General features: G+C 31.4%; 2 protein-coding genes across 2 annotated transcripts; one reads left to right on the top strand and one right to left on the bottom strand.

The window, feature by feature from the left end:
- The first annotated feature begins 404 nt into the window (after positions 1 to 404).
- On the top strand, positions 405 to 1,195 carry LOC111413827 (uncharacterized). The gene is made up of 3 exons (XM_023044939.2): positions 405 to 612; positions 672 to 760; positions 818 to 1,195. Exons 1-3 carry the CDS (start codon positions 504 to 506, stop codon positions 935 to 937), a joined length of 318 nt encoding a protein of 105 aa, XP_022900707.1. The 5' UTR covers positions 405 to 503; the 3' UTR covers positions 938 to 1,195.
- Positions 1,196 to 11,168: 9,973 nt separating this feature from the next.
- On the bottom strand, positions 11,169 to 26,060 carry LOC111413800 (scavenger receptor class B member 1-like). The gene is made up of 6 exons (XM_023044908.2): positions 25,950 to 26,060; positions 18,294 to 18,385; positions 18,076 to 18,236; positions 17,872 to 18,016; positions 17,606 to 17,809; positions 11,169 to 12,134 (listed from the first exon to the last, which is right to left on the bottom strand). The coding sequence occupies exons 1-6, from the start codon at positions 25,984 to 25,986 to the stop codon at positions 11,214 to 11,216; spliced, it is 1,560 nt and encodes a 519-aa protein (XP_022900676.2). The 5' UTR covers positions 25,987 to 26,060; the 3' UTR covers positions 11,169 to 11,213.
- Positions 26,061 to 26,429: the final 369 nt, after the last annotated feature.

Genomic DNA, 26,429 nt, shown 5'->3' on the forward strand with positions numbered 1-26,429 from the left:
GTTTGTTAATAATTGACCTGAATTAAATATAAATCTGAAATTAATATTTTTTACTAATCAACAAAGAACTCCGAAATCCTCAAACACTAATTATTGTGTACGCACACTAATAATCTTTGGATATTAACCGGATTTATTTTCCGATAAATAACACCAGCTCATCATTTTTTACGTATATAACTGTAGAGATCCAGGATTATATACGAAGGATTATTTACTTTACGTAAACAATGGGATAAACTACTACTTAAAAAAGCAATAGGGTGACGACGACGATGACAACAAGGAGAAATGTGAAGGACAATTAATTTGTAAGAATACCACTTATATAGTGTGCGTAAAGCGTCAATCACTTGGATTAGGAAAATATCGATTAAGTCATATCAGCAACAGATTAGTGTTGGGTGGCGATAAATACAAATCGTTTGAAAACCCAACCAACAGTGTCCTTTCGTTAATCACTTCAAGTAAAGCTAACAAAAAGTTTTTTACCTACAGTAAAAATGAAGTGTGCTATCATTTTGGTGATAGTCGCTGTATTGTGTGTTCAATTTTCTGTTACAAATGGAGAATTGGATGTTGTATCAGTTATTGAAAGTATTCCATCTGAAGGTAAGTAAAAGAAAATATTTATTTTTGTTAAAAAAATAACATTTGATCAAATTTTGCAGAGAGATTGGAATTCATAAAATTTTATGCCCAACGTGGTTATAATTTACTTACACAACAAAACGATGATGATCATGGTGAAAACTCAAAGGTAGCAATTTTATTTGATTCAATTAGTTCTGTTGTAAAAATATTTACTTTTTTGTAGTCAATGCCTGATGAATTTGCTATAAATCTTTATGAGTACATCCAAACACGAGAACTTATTTGCTTTACTGATGGAACTTGTATAGATGTTGGTGATGTCGGCATATACCCAAAATTCTAAAAAGAAAAAGATAAAATATTTCCAATTGCTGAAAAATAATTATTAATAAAGTTGATTTTAATTTATAACAAGTTCTTTTGTTAAACTTAATTATTAATAATATACTTGTTCTTTAATTATTTACTCTAAATAATCGTTTCGAAAGAAAATAATCTTGGTTTATAGTATTTTTTATAATATTACCGAGATGTTTCTGTTATTGTTTTTAATAATTTATTTTATTCGATATTACTTTTAAATAAATCTGTTTAAGCATTATTTGTTTATCAAATTTTCTTATTTTTTTTAACCATTATAATTTTTTTGTGACTAATTAAGGTTTTATTAGTAACTTAACAGAAATAACAGATTATTTATGACAAAAACATCATCAATTTAATTTTTTAGATAAACTTTTTATGTTTTTATTAACGTTTTTGATAGTAATAAATTGGAGAATTCCTTTACAACAGGAGCAAAGTGCGTAATTTACTATAATATAGAATAATACGTATTGGTTTTATTTTTAGATTAGAGCTGTTTCAAGTATACATATTAATTGTATCAAAAAATAATTTCGAGTGGAAAAATTTAAATGTAAAAATATTTATTGTACTTTTTGTATAAGTTTGGATCGTTCAGGGTGGGTTTGAGTGTTAAATAAAAGTATTTACTTTAATTTACAGAGAACCTTTTTTCAAAAGTTCAGGAACAAAACAAGTTATATTTTTTTTTTGCGTTTTGGCAGCGGAGTATCGTCTTCATCATTTTCCTCTTCTAGATGTAACGGCGTTTTTGTTAATAATCTTGATATCAAATTAGAAAAAAAAGTCGGATGCTTTCGTGGTAGTTGGATGATCAAAAATGAATCCCATTTTTCTATATATTTATGTGACTTAGAGAGATAGATCAACATACTTATTGTAAAAATTCTTCGTTCATTTATTCAATGCTTGCAAGTTGAAGCAAAGCTTAACGATGTTTTAACTTTTCAAAGTTCTTCAAACATAATTCTGACATCGTTCGTTTAATATTTTCAAGACACTTTACAAAGAATCTCAAGGTTCTGGTCAGTCAGATTCATCGTCATTGGACAAATCAATTACAGTTTTATGAATATAGTCTTAAAAAAGTAAGATGGTAAGTAAAGATGGGACCTTCAAATCTTTTGCTTTACTTACTCATAATTTTGCAAAACACAATAGTCCGCAAAATAATGCTTTCAAAATGAAAACAAAATGTGAACAAGTCTGTTACACGTGGCTTGGGTTGGGTTGGGTTGGAAGTATATAGTAGTTTAGTCGTCGCTAGAAAATGTTGAATAATAATGAATGATTTTAAAGGTGATAATTGAGGGAAATAGTGCTGGCTCTAGGAAATTGTTGGATAATATTAATGCATTTATTACACAAGGTATATCTTGTAGTTAATTCATGATTCAGAAATACTTTTAGACAAGATACCACAACGCAGTTAATAACCGATCCTGTTGAGGATCTATGTCTGTAACAGTTGAATATTATTTAAAAGATTTTTTGTGTGTTATGCAAAACTGTCTACTTTTGCATTTATAAGCTTCATTACTCGAACACGTCTGAATAGATTGCGACACGGTTGCTAGTTCTTTCCAGCACTCTTTCCAGAAACGTTTTAGTAAGTATTCTATTTGGACTAATCTCCCATCTTGAACAGTAATGTTGTTCTTCTTTCGTACAACTAGTTGGGTATATATTATGATGAATATTTCACAAAGTGGTTCAGTTATTGGTTCATCATATTATACGACCTTTATGAAATGTCGATCTGATTGCATCCTTATTTCTATAGTAGATTTTCGGAGGTGGACAGTTTTCTGAGATTATGCATGTATTCCACATACATGTGCCTTTTCTGGATCTACTTTACTAACAATTTCTCAAATGGGCGGCTAATATAGAAAGAATGGACGTTTCAAAAGTGACCAAAAGAGTGTATGTTGAAGAAGAACTTGAAGGCAGACAACCAGTGGGATGACCAGGTAATCGGTGGTAGGATAAAGTGGAAACAGATGCACGAACCATAATACATTTGCATAATTGGAAAGCGATAGGGGGGGACAAACGGGCCTGGAGGCGGAAAATATGGAAGGCCAAAGTTCGAATTAGATTGTAATGTCATTGGATGGAGAGTCTTCAGTGCGCTGTCAATTATAGCTTAATCCTCAACCTTAACACTTATGAATCTTATTTAGTTATAAGTCAAGAAATTAAACAGGAAGTTAAGATTAAAAGGGACTTAAAGTACTTAAGGAAAGAAAACAGAAAGAATTTATGAATGATACAATGAACAGAGATAAAAGTGAAGATGTTAATTAAACAATCAAAACAAAAAATATGGAAACAATTTGGGAATAAATTAGAGAGAGATGGACAAAGTAACCGAAAGTTGCTCTAGAAAGTGTTACAAAGTCATAGAGGAGATAAAAAAGTGGATAGCTTGATAATAGTAAATGAAGGAGGTAAAATACTGACAAAAGAAAAGAAAAAATAGAACGCTGGAAATAACACTTTAAAGGTTTACATCATGGGAAAGTGAAAACAGAGCAACAAAGATATGAAGACGAAGAAATACAACAAGGAGAGTAAATTGAAATCAATATTGAGGCAAAAACTAAAATAAGGTATTATCCGGAAATAGAATGATCTTAAATAAAAATATGAGTAAAGTAATGGCTATATCTGAAGAACGAAAAGTATGTTAAATAAGAGTACAGGAAGTACTAATAGAACAGGTTAACAATTTCCAATATTTGAGGATTAATTTAGAACAAAATGACAGGCGGGATATAAAATTAAATAAAAGCAAATAAATAAATCCAAATAGGTAGATCATATTATATTTATAATGAGTGAAATAGAAATGCATAAGTAGGTATATCTAACATAAGGATGCGCATCATGTTATCGGCAGAAAATAAAAGCCAAGCTTTGGAGCAGGAGAAAAAATAACTACGAAAAGACAGGTGAGTGATAAAAATGGAGAGAATGAGAAATAAACAAGTCAGAACTTAATATAAAGCCAAATGAAGAATATGTAGATCAAGGACAACTACTATACTCGCCAAAAATCAAGACTTGTGGAGGGAGGAGAGCTTCATCCAAGCGGAAAAGATGGTGGTGGAGTGTGTTCCAGACAGGACGTCGCACCTTTATTTCTTTATGTAGGTAAAATAAAGGCGCGACGTCCTGTCTGGAGCGTACTATCTTTACTACCTTCTTTTTAATTTATAATTCGCGTAAATCGCTCTAAAAAAAATAGACACACATAACTTTGGTAAACAGATAACGGGATTCGACAAATGCAATTATTTGACATAGTTTGGTTAAAACCGGGTTGAAATCCACCGGGTTGCATCCTACTAAACCGCGATTTTCCAAATTATCGCAACGTGGACAAAGATTGCTGGCTCAAAAATCGGGTTTTTTTCGGATTTAGCCGAAAATTTCAAATTCACATATGTTAATAAGTATCTTTCACTAACTACTCAACATAGAAGTAAACCATCAGAACTACACCTCATAAATCTCGAAACAGGCTTGTTTCCCCATGGTAAAAAAGACATTTCCGTATCTTGAAATATTTTAAGGAAATTCAAAATCATTTAATGAAAATTAAATGAATTTCAAAAAGTTTATACACAAATCGGGTAAATTCGTAAATATCATTTAACGAAGGAAAGAATTAAGTAAATTTTACGTCATAGTAACACAATAATCTTTAAACTCAGTCAAATATAGATTAAAACTAACATAATCTAAGTAGTGTAGATTAGAGATGTTATAAATACCTCAACTACATTAATTAAATCCTCAGTAAACATATAAACGCAATTTCATCACAATTCTGACTTTAAGCCATCGATTACTACCTCTTTATAACATTATTATTGTGTTTATTGGGATTACAACATCAAAATGTTTAAGCAATCGATACGATGGATGTTTTAGAATCAGTGCCAGTTGATCGTGAGTAATAAATCCCGAAAAATAAAATTTTATTTTGTCATCATTTTCTACCCATTATAAATCTATCTTGGGCTTCAAAATCGTTTATCTTACACAAATACATACTTGAACCTGTCAATATGTCAAATTAGCAACAATGCTCCTAATCGCCACGCAAATAATTTCAGGAAGTTTGATAGATTATCGAAACAAATGATTAAAATCATACACGCAGTTTTATGTTTCATTTTTTTAATGAAATGAAATTAAAAAAACAGTATTATTTGATAGTATATTGTTGCTTTTTTTAAAAAGGAAAGACTTTATACGATTATTATAAAAGGGGATACGATTTGTTAACAGAAAAAGAAAATAACGTTGATGAAAATAATTCAGTTTGTAATTAATTTATAAAAATTTATTCATGAAAGGCTTTTTATATGTTTCACTGATGGACTTTGCATAGAATTTCCGGGAGATATTGGGATTTATTCAACCAGAAAATAAAATACAAATACATCTTAAATATATACAGTTGTTTTATTCATAACCTTGTTTGTTTGTTTAATCATCGCTAAAACAAATTAATTTATTGAGACTTTTCATTTTTAATTGATCAGGTTGTATTTGTTATTGTTGTTGTAATTAATTTTAATAATTTTATTGTGTTGATACTTTTTATTACTGAGAATTTTAGTTATAAATATTCTGGTTTTTATAAACGGTTTGGCCTTATCTCTGGTAAGGTAAAAAAAAACAAGAATTTTTACATTAAATGATTGATGGGAAAACTGAGAAGATATACTTAACTGAAGTTTTATCTGATGCTTGAAAATCAACCGTTGCAATTGTTAACTTAAAGTCTTACGTAACGCTATGTAAAAATTATTTCTTAGTGTCAAAATATCTTTTGAAAAGTCTCAATTTTGGCAAAAATTTGGTCTGGACAATATAATCCTTAACTGTAACTGTAATTTAAAATGTAGTCATAGAAGTTCCTTAAGTTTTCTTACTAGCACTATTCTTAATTTATGGAGGTATACCTTCAAATTTATTTGAAAATCATTACTCAAGTTCTTTATGTTTGATCAGGTTGACATGTATTCTCAAATTTAGTTCAAATTTAGATTATCGTTATCGTTAATAACGAAGTGTTTTATTACCCGCGCAATGAAGCCCCTGACATACCTCTCAGGAGATGTGTATTATAATGAAGTATGCCGATTCCACTTCCTCACACTGACCTTCATTGCGATCAATGTCGTTTGTAATTAGGCCTTTTTGATAGCCGCTCCCCCGCATTGCTCAATATTGGGTTCAGTTGTACAACGAGTCGTCATATAAACGTAAATTCAACCTCCCAGTTCAAGCCTCCTACACATGGTAATAACGATAACCAAACTGATAACGGGATTGAGAAAAAGGATTGACGCAAATACGCGTATATTGACACGTTAACCCTTATAATAACCACATATCAGGGTTATTTGTTGTTTTTTATTTTAAAATGAGAAAAAATATGTGGAATTGAATCTAGCTTAAACTTATAGTATTTTCTAAATATGTACCCAAACACGACTATAAAAGTTTTGACTTATAAACACCAACCGTTGTACCTCCATGTTTTCGTCTTCCGTTGGCATCACATTATTCGTGACTATGCGCCCTTCAAAAAATTCTCTCAATGTCATTTCTAGATTCCAGTATATTATAACGAATGCTAGATACCATCCTCCAAGCAACTTATCCATGTTATTTAATACACATTTAATCGTATTGTAATCAGTGACCATGTTAGTCTTATTTTTATATCTTTCTGTATACTATTTTTACTATAGCATGCTCTGGAGACTAGGGGATCTCAATACAAGAAGTAAAATGAACGTAGGGAAAAGGCTGAGGTGTGAAGATCTCCGTAACGATATATCCACAACCTTTGAAGCTTCGTATGGAAAATAATTATGAAGAGATTAGGAAATAATAATACCGTTCAACGATGTCATCCACCGTCAACATCTTGCTTCCGGGGTGGTCTGAAAAGAAAAAATACAATTAGAGAAAAACTGCACACATCTTTCCTTATTTACAGAAACAGAACTTATTGTTGCTATAAATTCCATAAAAAAGCTCATTGTTCCAATAAAATCACCCCTTTGAAACTTTTATCCAAAGTGTCTCTAGATGTCCTTGGTATCATATGAAAAACCTGCTTGAGAAAAGGGGTTTTTCTCAAAAAGAAAAGGCAGCAATTCCTTCACCTCATCGATCAACGAAGTCATCATTAATCAACCAGTCATGAATCAAGTTACTGATTCATTTGAGCCAAGATACAGGAGGTGTCTGAAAATCGTAAATTTCAAAAACTCCCTGTATATCAAAAACGAAGAGGGCTATGAAAATTTGGTTTGCGCCGTTGTAAGTTTCACAAAAAAGTACCTCAGGTTCGCGAAAGCCGCAACTTTCTATCTTTCATAATAACTGAGATACCCTGCAAACCCATCGAAATTTGGACACCCTGTACATGTTTGATACCTTTTTTGTTGAAAATGTATTACGACACGATTACAAGAAAGTGTTGTTGATGCTATCTGCTGAAGACCCACAGTTTCCTTAATAACTTTTATAATGGAACGCGTTTAACACGATATAACGATATCCTGGAACCTTTGAAATGGAATTTGTCAACAGCAAAATTTTAGAAAAGGGATACTAAACGCTTATCTTGACAGACCAGCCGGTGCAAAATTGATTTTTGCCTAGCGGGGTTCTTGGTTGTCGATACGACAACGGCTACCAACGGCTACCAACGGCTACCGGAAACTTATTTGCGTTGAAATGAAAGGGACCAGAAAGTTAAAACTAGGTCTAAAGGAAAGAAATCCGGTTACGAATCACAACAGGGCTGCTAGAAAGGTGGGAGTAAGAGCGAAAGAGGCGATGGACAACGTTTTATATCTGACCTGACATAAACGTGATGATATAAATTGCTATGCGACACAGTTGCTCACAGACCACGGGTACGTCCATAAATACCTGAATACGATTGGTGAGGTCGACAGCCTTACGTCTTGATATGGGTATTGAATTTACCATTCTGCATTGACGAGACACCAGCTCGCTGCAGAGATTACTTCAATAACACCCCATAAAATAGTAGCTTCAATGACTAGCAACAAAACAGATTCGATGAAGATCTGGGTGTATAATACAATAGTCCATTATGAAATCATTCTTAATACATACATTTACGGAGTGTTTAAGAAGTTCGAATGCTTGTCCCAACAGAGGGATGATAGAGGATTTCGAATTATTAATGGACAAACAAAAAGCAATAAGTTTAGATCAGAATAAATTAGAGATTGTCTAAGTTATTCCCAGAAAAACCAAAGTATTCAGGTCGTTAGAAAATATGAAAGTTGAAATAGATACTGACAGTGTAAATCAGATATAATATTAGTTCTGAAATTGAAGAAATCCTTAAACAATTAACAACTCAGAAGCTATAAAAAAAGAATTTCTGAAAAAATCAGTTACCATCGCAGAGGAGTTGGAATGGATCGAATACAGCTAAATGATAAAGGTTTAGAAAAATCCAACGATCCATTGAAAAACAATAGTTTCCCTTACTCTTATATAAATTGAAATCCGAAATAAATTGAAGGTTATATCAAAATAATTCTCTCCACCGTCTTCTCTTCATCGCCAGTCTCTTTGCATTAGTTCCATTGTATCTCTAACTCATAATATATTGTATTGGCTATCATACTGTCCCAGCACATCTTTTGCCTTCCTCTGCCTCTCTTGCATGGTGTTCTACCTTGCCATACTTACTTAACAGTTACTTTGTTTGGCAGTCTTTGTAAACGGCCACACCGACCCAAATGTTTCTCTTGTATTAATAATTCAATAGGTTGTATATTCAATTGGCTTCTGATGGATTCATTGCAGATTTTACCTAACTTCGTGTTGCTAAGATTTTTTCATAGGAATTTCACTTCTTCTGCTGTTCTGTTAGCACTTATGTCTTACAAACGAAGATTAAAATTGGTCTATACACTGACATCTCTACTATCGTTATGTCGTGTGTCTGTTTAGCAATTTTATCCATAAATGTTATGTCTCACACCACACAAGTCAAACTCAAGGCCCATTCTAAGCGTTTTCACATTGACCTTGACCTCTTTTTTTAACGAAGTTCGTAAGCTCGATTAGCAATACCTCACGACTCAATGGGTTTACCCCAAGGTCTATAGAACATAAGGTTACCCAATGCCGATTCTCCTCCTCTGAGAGGCAAGGTGGGTCAGTGACGTAGCTGGTTCTATGAACAACACAACACGATACGAGGTTTAAATATTTTATATAGACTGTACCACAGTCTATCTTTTACTCACCTCTTTACTCTGACTGTATCGAACCAGTGACGTCGATAATCGATACTACAGAGGCATAGGGAATTAGGTAACCTTATGTTCTATAAACCTTTTGTTTACCCGGGCTTCGGGTTACTCAAGTCGCCCGTTCTCCGAGTAAACTGGTGTCATCCATGAAAATGTCGTTCCTCACATACCAAGATGCGTAGAGAGCCATACGGAGCACCCAGTTTTGAACAACTTGAAGTCTCTCCATATTACAGTCCACCGCTGTCGCCTAAATGGTAGACGCGTAGGTCATCGTAGGTCTGATAACAGCCTTGCAGAGTTTGATCTTGCGAGCAGAATCAAGCTTATTTCGCTTCAAGCAGCATTCCGTAGAGAACCGCCACCATCAGTCGCCGTGAACTGTGACGGAATGTATATGAGAACCGCAAGATAACAGGGCGTCCATACTGAGTCCCAAAAATGCTTGGTTTTGTGGCGCCAGGGGATGACTGCTTCATCCTTCATCCTCCAGATGGTCAATTGTATAGGGCTGTCGTATAATAATAATAATTTATTGCCGCAATAACATATTACAAAGTCAAACAAAAACCAGAGAATAGCAAATATATAACATACAAAATATTTATAGCTTAAAAAATCTTCAATGGAATATAATGGTGTTCAGTAACGCTTATTTTAATACATATTGAAACCGCTGCTGTAGTAGTATCCGTATGTACAGGGAAGGATGGTTAAACAATTTAATGTCCTAGAAAACAGCGTTGTCTTGTGTCTTTTTTAACCAGTGCATCGGTTAATCGGTCCTTTTCTTCGTCCTATTCTCGAGAAAAGCAATGCCGTGTTCTTCCCTGGATGGATCTCAATTCTGCAGATTCGTTACCACGTCTCCATCTTCTGCAGAAACTGTTGGAGTCTATTCTCGACAGTATCTACATTTCGCGATCGGCTGAAGATGTAGACGTCGTCCGCGGTTATCGCCAGGTTGACGTTCAGTACCTATGGTTCACCATTCACGAAGATGTTGAAGAGCGGAGGAGAAAGTGCTTGCTCTTGTGGAACTCCAGCTGTTATGGTCCTAACTGTAGATCGGCAATTTTATAGGTATTGAGTAGCTAGGTCAATGCCCCTTCCAAGAACTAAGATTTTCTGGGTTTCTTCTCTTAGCCAATAAGTTTAGGTTATTTAACTCGCCCATAACCTACTGTCATCAGTTTCATAATGAACATTCGTTGTACGCCATGTATTCAGGCGACATAGTCTTCCAGGATTTGTTGGCGGAAGGAGCAGCAGAAATTTGTTTTCATCGTATTTTTGATCTTTATCAGCATTCAATTTTGTTTGAAAGTCATCCACATATGATAATAAAATACTTTCTTGGGATGTATGAGCGTCTTTAACTAACTTTTTCTTTTCCATTTTGTTTAGTTGTAAATATTTGCCGTTTTTAATTGAAATTTTGTATTAAAACTTTAGGAGTTATAATGATTTTGAAAATAAGCACTAAATTGTAAATAAATAACAAAATTAATGAAAAATGTTACAAGTGGAGAAATAACATATCGTAACAAATCAATCAATAATTCAATGAGTACAAAAAATGTATATAGAAATCCGACATATTCATAAATATTAATAAAAATGGGATGGATTAAATCAAATGTACGTCATAATATAACAACAATCTTTGACCTAAGTAAAATCTAGATTTTTAGATTAAAAATTTTATAAATATCTTAATTAGCGATATTAAAACAAGAATTTATTTTAATAAACGAATTTTATCTCTGTACCAAGACGTAAAATTATTAATTATGGTACGTACCTTGTTAGTAAATTAGTATTCTGAGATATTGAAAATTTAATTATAAAAAAAACACAAACTTTATATCACATTATCACTTTTATTTTTAATTTTGAAATTAACAATTAATTTTATATTCGACAACTTTGCATCGGTACCGTTAAAATAGGACTATAACCAATTCTATTATCACAAGGATTTTTTAAATTATGATTTCGACATGGATAATAAAAAATAAATAACATTGCTAACGTCAACAATGATATACCCAGTAGAATTAACACACACGAAATCGTTATTACAATAGACGTTATATATTTTCCGATGTACATAACTATTTTTATATAAAACGGAGTATCATCTATTACCATTTCAAGCCAAAATAATGGGAGCATCATCCCTTGGAATGGCTTATAATTAGAAACAGCTAGATTTTCCGATACTTTAAGGTTTATTTGAACCCTAAGTTTACCTTCTATTGGTACTCCTAAATATGGATTTATTTTAATTATCGTATCGTGCTTTTCTTTGGTCGGATTTAAACCGTTTACTTGTTCTAAAACTCTTTCATCAGCGTTATAATAATGTGGTTGAGAGATAACGATTGGTATTCCATAATAACAAGGTGCAATCGATCCGAATCCGTTCGGTAAACATTTTTTATTATTCGAACAATAACATTTATTATCCGATATATTGTTCAATAACAAATTTGGATCAAGTCGGTATTGGTAATATTCCAACCCTCCGTTTGTGAAATTTTTGTTTTCGTACACAATATTAACAGTACGACAAAACGCTCTTCTATATAATTTTAAGGTAGTGTTTTCTTTCATATTTCTCGCAAATAATCCACCATCGAAAGCGCCTTGAATTGTATTACAACGAGATTTTTCATCGTCGCTATATCCCAAATGTTTCAAACCTGGTGATCCGTTAAATGTATTTATTGAATTCGGAAGAATTTCTTCTATATCAGAATTGCTGTAGTTTAATATTGAATTGGATAAATGTAATGTAACCGTGTTATCTGCATTATCAAGGGCCATTATCTGTAGGAAAAACATCTTTAGTTGGGTTAATAACTCAGAAACAAAGATTTTATTTTAATGGAATCCCATTAATTGTTGAAGTTGATGAATACGAGGGAACGATTTTTATTTATAAAGATGTTTTAAAATGAATAATGATATATTTCTTTCTTTTCCGATTTCGTTTTTAAAATCGAACTTTATAAACCTGAAAAACGTAGGAATGACAATGGTTCACGTTGTTACAACAATAAATGTTGCAATCTCTACTTTATTCTTGGACAAAGTACCCGGATAATTCTAAAAAATTATGGGCTAACAAAAAACAGTACCTATGATATAAAAAATATTTGCTTTCTTGAATGACGATAAGTATTTAAGCACTTAAAAATAGTCAACAACGAAATAAAAACTAAAAGTTAGGTAAAAAGACCAATAGAAACAAGGTAAAAGTTTGCAATAATAAGATAAGATAAGATATAGAGATAAAACAATGTAGCTGCTACTGTTCGTCAATTTCTTGATAACAATAATAATGATTTATAGCTCAAAATAAAAATAATATAAACGGTTAACATTCTCAAATATCAATCATTCACTGATTACTGCGAAGAAGATCTTACTAGCCCCACTTCATATCGAATTATGAATAACGAAGCGGTTCGTAAAGGCGCTTAAAAAAATGGTGCTTGTTTTAAGTACCTTGTAGATAAGTAAAAGTACCTTGCCAAAATAAAAGAGGGGATATTCGTTGTGCCACAGAGTCAAGAATTGATGAAAACTACTGATTTTGAAAATGTGATAATTTCGGATGAAAGATGCCTAATTATTTTTTTCTATATTATGCATAGCACAATTGTATAACATCTAGTAAATACATACTAATTAGTTACTTATTTTTAACACCAAAATAAACTAGATAATGTTTTGCAGCTTTTCCCACTGGTCCAGTCTGCTTTACCCATAAAATAAATAAATATTGTCATATTTTTACCGTTTTAAGACCAAAACACAAAAACGCGCGCACTACGATACGCAAAACACGCGTTTAGGGTATTATTGTTTTTGTTATAATTCCACACTATTGCTCGCGTTTGAATCGACTAGGGCACTATGTCGCTAAATCCAACGGCTTCTTTCTGTGAAGGCGACACAAGACATCTTCGTTGTCGAGAAGCTGGATGGCCTCGATGTTGGGATGATCGTGCATTCTCTTCTCATGTTTATATGCGAATGATGCAATTTCTGATGATACCGATGCTATTTTCAAGTCGCGATGGAGGTTGATGTTTCTTATATAACAGGGTGCACTATGCACATTAGTACTTTGTTCTGGAATCTTTGAATCAGACTTGCATTTATCTTGCAGATACAACCCCACAGTTGGATTCCGTATGTCCATTTTGATTTTATTACTTGGTTGTATATTAGCAACTTGTTACTTAATGATAGTATTGATTTTCTGATAATAAGCCAATACAGGTGTTTAAATTTGATATCAAGTTCCTCCCGTTTTTTTTTTGACGTGAGCTTTCCATATGAGTTTGGTATCCAGCGTCATACCAAGATATTTTGCGGTGTCGGCGTAAGGGACTGCATTGCTATTTATGTGTACTGGGACATAGTTTACTTTCTTATAAGTAAAGTTTATGTATGTCAATTTATTTGTATTTAGTTTTATTAGCCATCGTTTGGTCCAGTTTTCTATTGAATTTTTGGGCAATTGTAACTTATTTGCTGCATGTATTTCATTTTATGCAACAGCCAACATCGTTGTGGTATCTGCGAATGTAGGTTTGTTTACAATGACTATGACGCGGTTATAACGTGCGAGAGCCAATTCGTTCGCCGTATGAGCATACCTTATGTTTATCTACCTTGGTAATACCTGTGTTTTCTTTTTTACGCCAGATTGTACGGATTGCTTTTCAGGTTTGCATTCAATTTCCGAAAACAGTTTAGATGGCGAGCTTTTAGAGTTACGTTTTTTGTTTCTTTTTGCTTGTTTTATTATCCATTCAGTCTCCAAAGCTAACTCATCTTCGTCTGTGGTATACACCACTTTGGTGGTTACTGGAGAATTAAGATTTTGTTGGATTTTTAGACCTTCTATAATGCCCCTCAGGTCATCTATTTGTTTCTGAAGAGTAGCTTTATCTTCGAGAGTTTCTTTATTTGTTCGATTTCTTTTTTAAGTTCGGCGGAACTTGTTGAACGTGTTCTTTCTTTTTTTAGGGATTTTAACAGGGATAATTCCATATTCGTTTTTGGAGTAAACTTCTCCATGTTATCCGATTTACTTACTTCGTAATAACAGCAATTACGAATTGCTGAATTGTTATTTATTGTTATAAATCGCGTGTATGATTTATATTATTAATATGTTTATATTATCAATATCAAAAATATTGTACTGTTCACACTATTTTACATTATTTATATCATCTATAAACATAAATCGTAAAATAAAACACTTGACGCACGATCGCAAAACACAAAACACGCTCTTTAGCGATGCACAAATCGAACTAAGCAGGCAATAATAAAGGTACTAATTATAAGGTGCTAGTCGCTGTGATGCTAAAAAAACTTCAAAAGATTAGGTTGTAACATGAGTGAAGTTGCACTATTTACATTCTCATTTACATTGGTTTCTTGACAATTTAGGTGATGTTAGCAAAGAGCAAGGAGAGCATTTCCATCAGAATATAAATAATAAGAATATAAATGGTATCAGGGAAAATGGTCGACATCTATGCCAGCCGACTATTACTGACCAACGATTTCTCAACAATGTCTTGCATCACATTGTTATGCAGAAATCGATGCTCCAGATCTAATGCGATTGGTTCTTCTTTTACAACCTAGGCCAATATCGTATCATTCAGAACAATCAACCCAACAACTTATTAGAACATCAATGCAATTAGATTTATCATTTACACCAATTTATATGGAATGATATAAATGGAAAGATAGTATCAGGAAAAATGGTCAACATCTACGCTAGCCGACTATTACTGACCAACGATTTCTCAACAATGTTACACATTGTTATGCAGAAATCGATACTCCAGATCTAATGCGATTGGTTCTTCTTTTACAACCTAGGCCAATATCGTATCATTCAGAACAATCAAGCCAACAACTTACTAGAACATCGATGCAATCAAAGTTACACCAATTCATATGGAAATTGTTGGAAGCAATAAACGATCTGCTTCATCCGTTTATAAGCCAGTACCGAAAAGACAATGGTAATAAGATGAAATATGTAATAAGGAAAATGAAAATAGGCAGATCCAACCTACTGATCAATAAAACCGTTGGAATTCAAGAAAACAGTGATTAGACAAAGTTAACTATGGGTTATACCATCAGCTTAAGGAACCAGAGCCATGCAATTACATCAGAATCAAAATAACAATGAGTTCTGTCATGTTTTGAAATTGTTCTGATATTCTTGGAGTTCGTCTCACATCTTTACCAGTTATGATATGACCAAGATATTTTATCCATATTTTTCTTATTTAATTTTAATTGCCCTTGCCCGGGTCATGATTCAAGGATGAAAAAAGAAAGACTATCCAGAATGCCAATAGCTAGAAAAATATAAAAAGGGAAGGTCATTGAAACGATGGGACGCATGGCATAGATGCAAAAAAAATGCTACAATGTAGGAATTGGAAGAGAGAAGCAAGAGATAAGTTCGATAGCGGACTGTAGCATCATAGGAGAGGAGAGAAAAATGTGAATAAAATATCTTGGTCATATCATAACTGATAAAGATGAACTCCAACAATATCAGAAGAATTTCGCAGTTTCCAATACCAAAAACTAGCATCGGCAAAAGTTTCGGGTGATTACCACAGCCTTTTTGAAGAGGAATAAAGAAAAAAATTATCTTAAGTTCTTTACAGATACATTTGATATTGAACAAAATGCCGTACCTTCTCAAAGTTCAATTAAAGGAGATAAAAACACCGAGGAAAAACATTCAACAACAGACTTAATAAGACTTAAAATAACTTAGGCCATATCTTTACAGAATGCAGTTTAACATTTTTACGAATTACAGGTTATTAAAAAGAGAAACTCTAGACTAATGCGTGAAAAGATAAAATTAGAAGAATTCAAATTTCGACATCGGATATATTAACGTTTAATGTACACCAACGACGTTCTTATTAGAATTTGGTGAAACATTTGACGAATTATCAACAGGGATAATAACCAAAAAGAAAGTTATAAATTGACACTCCGACAAACTAATCTAATGCAAACCAAGTTCCTAAATGAACGAAGACTCATTTATTAATCTTAGTTCATTTATGAACTTGGTTAATAAAGGTATTGATGTTTAGGATACCGTCTTAGACAACAAAAATTTATTAATCAACTAATATTAGAAATTAAGTTTATAAACAGAGATGAATGCAAAATTCGCTTTGTACGCATTCCAACTGCAAATCTACACCGTTACATGTTGAAACAATTTAAAAATTATATAGACAAGGAAATTTATGTATTTATACAACAAACAAAAATCTTTGTCAAACAATTTTATTAATAGCAAACATCGGCCACTCCATTTGATGAGCTATATATTTATATTATTTTCTCATTAACGAAAAATATGTCACAATAATTAATTAAAAAGTGAAACGAAAATCCGAGATATTGTAGACGCGATTCTAAACTATTTTAATTACTTTGGAATCGAATTTCTTGGGGAAATTCGTAAGATTCCATTCCATTTTGCTACACATCTTAACATATATGGTGTCTCAAGAACGATCATAAGATACCAGCGGGAGGAAAAATGCGGGCAGCCGCTATTGCATAAAACAACACAATTAACAGCGTAATTAGGATGACGCAATTTGAAGCTTTATTAGGACATACTAAAAGAAGAAATCGTTTATATCTATTTTACAATGTATCACTCTATCAAGATCTTATAGAAAAACGCTAAAATTTACACATGCAGCTAGTACAATTAACTCTATTTCATTCAAGTTGACAAATATTAGTTTCTCAAAACCCTAAAATTGGAATACCAAAACACCAATAGGATTTTCGAGAGTACGTGATGTTCATGAAAATCGACTATTTATTGACTTACATTAGAGTTATTATCCTTTGGTACAGTTTTAAAATGTTTGTTCAGAACAGGAAGGCGTAATAAGCTATAAAAGCACTACTACTTACTAAATTAAGTTTAGTATTAAAAGGGGTATCCTTAAAAATGGAGCGAATCTATTAAGATAGTTATCACTGTATGATATTCAAAATGATCTTCAAGGCGTTTGGATAAAAGGAACACGTATTTCAAGCGATTACAGAACATTTTTAGTACTAATTTCTATCCAAAGTGACGACATTTTTAACACGATATATAAAGAAGAGTAAAACCTTCAAAACAGTTAAATTCATTTTTCAGTTGGTAGCACAATGTTAATATTCAATTTAGTGGTGGTTCTAATACTTACCCTATCCAAAATTCCAAATTTAGTGAAATCAATCCAAGACGGAATGTAAGTACTAGCTAATGTTACCAAAGGATCATCATATCCAAATAAATAACTGGATGGTGTTAAATGCTCTATGGGTTTGCTCTTGACCATATTTGCAACCGATGCAAGTCCTAAATTTATGACGTAACCGTAATTATCTTTTAAATAAGATGAAATACCCTTAAAATATTTGCAAGTTTTAATAATTATTGTGGATCAAATAGTAAAATGTAAGTTTTTACCAAAAGCGGAATATTTGGTGTTATAATTAAATCTTCATATGGATTATTTGGTGATAAATCCTTCCTAAAAACCAATTCTCTTTTTGGTTTATACGTCAAAGTGTTGTTTTTATTTAAGTGTCCATTAGTATTCTTTAATATTTCCCTATAATTTTATATAAAGCATTTTCAATCACATAAAAATAATAATTTAGATATACTCACTGATAAACATACGGCCCTACTTCAGTTACATTTAATTTTTCTTTCCCGGCAAGAAATCGTCCACTATTCGTAATGTTAAATATATAAACGTTAACAAGAATTTCATATGGAGGAAAAGTCCACAATTTATATAAAATAGATCCGGGTTGTAATGTAAGAAGCTTAAATTAACGGAATAAAAAATTAAGTTAGAAATAGTTAAAATAAAAAAAGCATACCTTATCTATTAATATTTGAATTGGATCCAAAGCATAAATTAAATAACCAATTATTGAAATACATCCACCAAAAAGTGCCAAAATTAAATACTCTAAAAGTAAATTAATGCATAATAATAACAAATTTAAATAATAAGGTATTAAAGATATTCTCAGATAAAAAATCGGTGACAGAAAGAAAATTGAAACTTAAAAGATTAATCACTTAACCGTACTTATTTTATGTAGTTGTCGACCTTAGAATATCTGCTACTTTACATATTATTACCGGAAGATACCTTCAATACAACATTGACATAAAGAATTTTTTATTTAGTACTTAATTAAAACTGTAATTTCTCTTAATGGATTTTCCCACTAGAAAAATTTTAATTAACAAAATACCAAATCAATTAAATATGTTAATTAATCGTAGTAAAATTAATTTAACGTCAATACTATTTACATTTCTTTGGAAGATAAAAACATTTAAATAATACTTAATCATTTAAAAAATTGCCTAGTTAGTTTAAAGTGTTCATTATTAGGCTCGTTATCGTTGTTAATTTTGTGTAATTTTTTTAATTAACTAAGTAAATCATAAATTACTTTTTAAGACTTGTTTTTGACCTTACATATCGAATGTATTCTAACATTAGCAACGAAAAGTAATAATTAAGAATACTTAGTATACGTATAGCCAATAAAAAACATTAAGGAATGTGTTTCATATTAGATTAATTAATACTATCGTCTCTAAAGACGTACAAGTGTGTTTAAAACAAATATGTGACATTTTTAAAAATAACTCATCATTAAATTTCTTCTATTAAAATTATTAAGTATTGATAATAATTGATGTTTGATTTATGATTTATGAGTTGGAATAATAATTGAAGTACATATGTTCGCCTTGTTGCTCAATTATTACGGGAGGTAACATGCCAGTTGTGATAATTAATATTTAATAGTAGCGATAAAATACAGTAGTTACTATAAAATAAATATAAAAATGATTAATTTCAAATACAAATATTAATCCGTACTAAATGTAGTTTGAGGTAAACGCATTCTGAATGCTTGTGTCAAAATTATACAGTAATTTAAATTTAAAATGCGAAATAGTATTTGAAATACTAAATACTAAAGTATTTCAAATCTTTTAATACAGAGTTTTAGAACTTAAAGGTACTAATACGTTTTGGGTCTTTAACCAGGATCATCTGCATATTAATAACATTATATTGATAACATTACAGTAACAACCGATATGGTGTTTTCAAACATCAGGTGTGTTCAATCAGTTGCCCTTAGAATGTTCACTACAATATCTGAACTATCTTCGAAGGAAGAAAAGGAAACTTGCAAGACAAAAGGAAAAAACAGGACCCGATTGTACTTGTATAAAATCGATTTCACTCTTGAGGAAAAAAATGTAATAGCAAAACTTTATAATGGCCGTCGAAAAAATAAAGTATATACCTACTTATAGGCATGCCTACTACATACCTACTATATGCAGGCTTATTGGCAGAAAAGACATTGGCATACATCGCACAGTTTTCGCCAATTCCAAGCAGATAACATCATATCACGCAAATAAGAGTTCGAGTAGGATTAAAGTTTGTCGAAACGCTTTCTTGAGTCTACATGGAATATCGAATAAGTCCCTACAGCGTCTTATTGAAAATACCCTGACTTGAGAAATGTCGTAAAATATATGTTCTACTTGAAATATTTCAGAGAAAAGTTTAGCTTTTGCGTTGAATGCTAAAGAAAAGTCCATTACTATCAATGAAACTGCAAAAAAGGTACCAGGTCGTAACTACTTGTGCACGAAAACGAGCCAAAAAGTTTTATAGTAACATTCCAGAAGTAACAGAGATGTGTAAATAGAGAGATCACTGCCTTTTATGCCAATGCAGAAAATGTTTTATAACAGAAAATTGCGATATTACATTTTCAATATTCATGATGTGGATCCATCTTCTATACATATACAGAAGAAGACCCAAACGAACTTTACACTGCTATAGGCAACTTTATTGGGACTATTATACCTCCACAGGCTACAACTCTTCGTGTCTTCATTACTGCTTGCACTGGGCAAAATAGAAATCATACTCTAACGAGATTGACCATAACAAGTTGGTACCACAATCGTATTCGCAGGATGGACTTAATCTATTCACCAAGGAAATATGTTTTTTAATAATGCGTATTATCTGTACATTTAAAAATTAAGCAATTTAAAAAATCTCATTAAAAGGGATTACATAAAAATTACATTTGTAAATAAAGTTTTAACTTATAACTACCTTTTTTGTACACATTAAAAGGATTTCGTGAAGGTTACGAATTGACTTGATGTTATACAGAAATTTATCGCGGCGTTAAGTCATTAAATGTAATCATGAAATTAATGCAATCTAAATATTTAAATTTTATCTCTATAATTATTTTGTCATTTTATGAACTTTTATGTTCTTTTTACATTTCTAATTTTTTATAATTTATTTATTTATTTACCTTCATATATAGGTCGAGGCCGTTGTATGGATGTTTTTTTAAATAAGGATTATCCAACTTCTCTAAAAAGCTGATTAAAAATGTTTTGACTAAAATTAAAAACTTACTTTCAAAAATTAATCATTAACTAATAAGTCAGCAGAAAACCGATTGTTTCTAGATTGCTCTAAGTAAAGCCACAAAATCTATCAATTGCATAACTTATGGAAGCACAACGTTAAGTTTTTTTCGGAAGAATAAATTGACAAAATGATTACTAACTCACATAATTACAACTAAAATAATTGATTCATTAGTAGCAATCTGGAATTTGTTTGGATCTATCCAACGGTAAATTCTGAGAGTAATAGGTATAGCAAACAATATGAATGACCAAATCGTCAGCTGAGAAAATGTCTTTTTTAATCCTTTATATCTTAGGCTTGGCATAATGAAATAGTATGTCAAGGCACCGAATGCTAAAGGTCCGATCCACTTAGTTTTTAATGTCTCTGCTTTCTCTTTCGAGACTATCAAAGCAGATGTATAAAATGAAATTAAAATGCTAATACTTGTACGATATGAAGACTGTGTCAGAAGATGACTGGATACAGTAGGAAAGGCCGATAATTCACAAACACTGTCTTAGAAGGATGAAGAAAAAACAGAAGAGCCTTTGCTTTTGTTTCAAAAAAGTCCATTAACATCACTCAATCTAAGGATGTTGGGTTTCTTCCTAACGTTGAAGAAAGTGATCCGCAAGAGACATCTTTAGGAAAAAAACACGTCGCTTATTAACTTTTACGATTTCTGAAATGAATGATAAATATCAATATTCAATAAAAAAGGATTTAATAAGTTCATTTGAAGAAATCGGAACTGACCCTCTAGATCCTGAAATAGTTTTCATGAAAATTCCGTTTCAACACGTTTTAACAGATATAAACGATTCTATAACGATCGTTCTAGTTGATTATTTGAAACAACATAGGTTCAGTGCAGAATCAACGCGGAAGCAGGAAGTAGTAGTGATTCAGAGGTAAATAAGGTAATGATCAATCACAACTACGATGAAGTTGTTCCAGAAACCGAGAATTATGAGGCGAGAGCTGGAAAAAATCTACGATGGATCAAGAAAAATTATATATCGGTATGTAGTTATTGTCTAAAATGTTGGACAAAACGAAGTAGAAAATAAAGAAATTGTGATGTTGTGTCTAAACTGTACAGATTCAATCAAAAAAGTATTTAATGTTTATGAAGATGACACATTTGTAGTTGACCTAATTGATATACATGTATTTTTGTCATATCCTACTTTAAAATTGTCGAAATTCCGTTGAAATTCCGTGATCACAAGTTCAGTGATTAAACCATCTCAACCCAACCCCAATACAAGTATGAAATTGTTCAGGGTTATTTTATGAAATAAAAATTATATTTCAAAATTTGGCTTTGCAAACACATGATGGTTGTCAGTATTAAAAGTTTCCTAAAGCTGCACACAATCCTCACTCAGTTTTTTTTATCCCAAATATTATTATTATTATTTACCATTTATTGCCACAGACAAAAATACAAAATTACATAAGATACACTTAACTTAAACTGTATCAGCAAATGGATCATTTTATCGCACAAGCGATCTCTGCCAAATGACCCAACAGAACAAACAAAAATAAAAATAATATTTACTGAATATGGCAAGTAGTGATAATTAGATATTATTAACATCACCAAATAAGATTAAGCAAGAAAAGAAAAACAAAGAGAAAAATAAAGAAAAGACACAAAAAGAGAGATAGAGAGCGACTAAAAGAAACTAAAAGAATCTGCCAGATATCAGTTGCCAACAAGTGAGAGCAGTTGAAGAGAGGAAAAAAGAGAAAGACAAAGAACAAAGAATCAGGAAACAGCCAGTTGAAGGGCAAGCAAGTGGCTCCTTAAAACATGTCTAAAATTAGTAATTCTAGAAATATTACGAATTTCAGAAGGCAGTCCATTCCACAGCGCAATCGACTGTACTGTAAATGATCTATGATAAATTTCAGTGCTATGAACGGGAAATGTAAGAATATTATGAGAACGTGAACGAGTAGCAAGCTCATGAGTTGATAATTGCTGGAACCTATCTGATAAATACTTTGGGGTGCAGTTATGAAGGATTTTAAATAAAATGGTTAATAAACGAAAGGATCTACGTCTCTCACAGGTTCACATCTGAATGTAATTGCGATACGGCGTTACATGCTCAAATCTATTTAGGTCAAATATGAACCGGATACAATTATTTTGTAGCCGCTGCAATTTACTCAGAAGAGTCACCGAGAGATCGGGATAAACCGCATCCGCATAGTCGAAGTGAGGAAATATAAGAGAGTAACAAAGATTACGACGCACCACAGGAGGAAGAAAGCAGCGAAGTCTTTGCAATGGCAGTAATGAATATTGTTTAATTTGCTATAGCATAAGTAACCACGAAAAATATTAGGAAGGGTATAGGATCGATGGGCTGCTCTATGTGTTAACCATTTTAGCGTTGATATTAACTCTCGAGGCGCTAATTTAATCAATAATACTCTCTTTGTGTGCTCAGCCTATTCAGTCATAATACTCGCTCTGTTTACAGTTGAGCAGAGGTCGCTTGCGTCCGAAGCGCTACCATCGATATAATATCAGCACAAAATAAATAGTAAATAGTATGTAAATAGTATAGTAAATAGTATGGGAACATAACGGTTCTTGATACAGGAAACCAAATAATGTGATTTTACAATACCGTTGATGTAGCGTTAACACAAAATTGCTTAACACATATTGCAGCACCTCGACTTAATCGAATTAAATCATATGTATTACATCACATTTTACATTCACAATTAATACAACTCGAAATCGCCTATTAATAAGGTGCTGCTGTACGTGATAACTATGACTGGAGTGTATCATGATTTATTTAGCAGAGGCGCAGTAACTAATTATATTAATTAACAGTAAACTGCTTAACATATACTCATAGCCTCAGATGTAAACGAACTATGCTAATCATATAAAATGATATGCTCTCCATTCTCAGTTAACAGTTTAATGCTTGACTTGACAATAGAAAATGTATGATTTCACTTTATTAAGTGGAAGTGCAGTACTTGATACTATATGGATAGAATGTTGGACAACATATGTGGTAGGGCCTCGGCCGCAAGCGGCTTTTTCAGTCATGTCATAACATTCCCTTTTTTCAAAGCTACTCAAAGGTCGATTGCGATCGCAGCGCTACAATACATGTTAACCAATTTTGTGTTAACGCTACATCAACGGTATTGTAAAATCACATTATTTGGTTTCCTGTATCAAGAACCGTTATGTTCCCATACTATTTTTTAATGTAAATCGGTGTAGACCGAACTGGAAAAGTACGATCAATTATTGTGATGTTTATTTCTTATAAATATAAAGATCACTTGCAATTACATCGAAATTCGAAAGTTTAATTAAATCTAATTAAAATTTTCATAAAAATTTATAAATGCTGCGATAACATACACAACTTATACTTTGGAAATAATTGATTAAGGCCCACTTTTACCATCCTTCTGATAAACTATCCAGGGGATATTTACAGCGGTTTTAAACACTCTCATTGGCTAAGAACTAGATTTATTTATCAGATAAATTTTTCAAGAGGTGGTAAAAGTGGATCTAACTTGTGTAAAATAATGCATTGTGTTAAGAAATGTACTCATAAATACATCATTCAAATAATGTAAATTGTTTTATTTGTTGAAATATTTTATACGTAATATCAAGTTTATTAATAATAATTAAGATGTGTAGCAAATATAGGAAAGTTTTTAAACATTATTTCAAGTATTGTTTGTTATTGTCAGATTACTTATTTATACGGTTCCCAAACAGTTATTTTTGATATACGATAACGAAATGATACGTATTTAAGAACGAAATTTTCTTTGGCGAGCGATAGCGAGGATATAAGAGTAACACGCATTGTTTATTAACAGTTGTAATTTATATATTGTGGAGTTACAAGAATATAGAAATTGTCGTCGAAAAGTGACAAAGATTTACTTTATGAAGTGTCTGAAACAGCAAAAACAGTAATTTCTGGACTTATCCCACCAAATCAACAAGATAATATGAGTTTGCTTATAAAGAATTTAAGAATTTAACTCTAAGACATTGAAATATGAACCTAAAGGGAATTTGGAATTTGTAGAAGAATTGAGTTATTGAATTTAACAATAGATTCCAGACTCAAGAACTCACAGTCATAGGACATTCGTCATTTCAAATTCCGAATACATTACAAGTCGTAGATTTTTTATTAAATGTATTAATGCAAAATGTGTGAATATTTTTATAACAATTTGTATACAAATTTATAACAATATTTTGATTATGTGTATTTTGTAATATTGGTTTGTAAAAATAAGATGATATTTAAGAATATTAAGTAGTTGAACTATAAAATATGTTGTCCAATGATGAGTTACGAAGGTTTCAGTCAAATTTATTGAAAAATTCGTTAAATTCGTTTATCAAAATGTATTTATTCAAGAGAAATATATTTTACAGTAAATGGAAACTAAAAAGTCTCTTATAAATTGATGTAAAGAATTATACCGTATTATGTTCTTTTTTAAATAATTACTGACCTCTTACTATCATTGACTATGAACACTTTTTGCGTTCTAAAAATAAATCGGATGGGTTGATGAAAAAAGTGATCATGGTAAAAAAAGCCCATTTATCCTTTTAAAAGTGTTTGCTCATTAAATAACATAAAACAACTGGAAGTACAAGATATTTAAATATTATTTATTAGTTTTCAAATTTTTTAATAAATACTACTTAAACATGCACGGAAAACTTTTGCAATAAAAACGTTAACTAATCTAATATGACATAAAATTGTCAACATTTATTTTAATAAAATTAGCACATTTATATGGAGTTGATCAATTAAACTTGACATATTGTAACGTGATATTACCAATAGTTAATTAAAAGTAATAAAAATAAAATCGATTACACAATAATTATAAGGGAATTACTGTGCATCTAATTGATAATTAAAACGTAATCATTACGCATAGGAGGTGTAGATAAAATGATTAAATACATTATTAATGAAATAATTTATTTACTTACTCGTGTTCCATTTATTAACCAATATTTTTAAATTCATTTTTTACGAAAAAAATGTGTGCAAATCAAATAATTAAAATTTTACGCACATTTACGCACACAAGATGTGAAACTACAATTTTATTTATAATGATTTGATATTTATACTATACAATAGGCGGGGAGATGACGTTCATGATCATCAATAGCCCCTCTCCATATAATTTGTTTTAACATTTTTACGATGCAAATCTAAGGCACATGTCGCCCGCTAACGAAAAATGAAATTAACCATAATAAATTTTTGTATTCGTCATGGGTAGTTTTTATAGAGTTTTAAAAGGCTATTAATCAGTCGCAATAATTGGCTATTTTTTTTAATATACCCATAATACGATTGGTTTTCCATGTAATTCATTCAAATAGATTATTCATCTATATTTAAAAATAAATGTTCAATAAATTTAAAATTAATTAAATAAAATTATCAGGCACAAAAACAAA

Source organism: Onthophagus taurus, chromosome 1 (assembly GCF_036711975.1).
Source record: "Onthophagus taurus isolate NC chromosome 1, IU_Otau_3.0, whole genome shotgun sequence".
Taxonomy (NCBI): domain Eukaryota; kingdom Metazoa; phylum Arthropoda; class Insecta; order Coleoptera; family Scarabaeidae; genus Onthophagus; species Onthophagus taurus.

Bases quoted from the DNA above. Each gene is read 5' to 3' on its own strand.
- LOC111413800 (XM_023044908.2), bottom strand. From the start codon at position 25,986: ATGAATTTAAAAATATTGGTTAATAAATGGAACACGA. The intron at 18,386-25,949 runs GTAAGTAAATAA...ATTTACTTTTAG, and splicing joins GGTTAATAAATGGAACACGA to AGTATTTAATTTTGGCACTT. The intron at 18,237-18,293 runs GTATGCTTTTTT...CGTTAATTTAAG, and splicing joins TTCAAATATTAATAGATAAG to CTTCTTACATTACAACCCGG.
- LOC111413827 (XM_023044939.2), top strand. From the start codon at position 504: ATGAAGTGTGCTATCATTTTGGTGATAGTCGCTGTATTGTGTGTTCAA. The intron at 613-671 runs GTAAGTAAAAGA...CAAATTTTGCAG, and splicing joins TGAAAGTATTCCATCTGAAG to AGAGATTGGAATTCATAAAA. The intron at 761-817 runs GTAGCAATTTTA...ACTTTTTTGTAG, and splicing joins ATCATGGTGAAAACTCAAAG to TCAATGCCTGATGAATTTGC.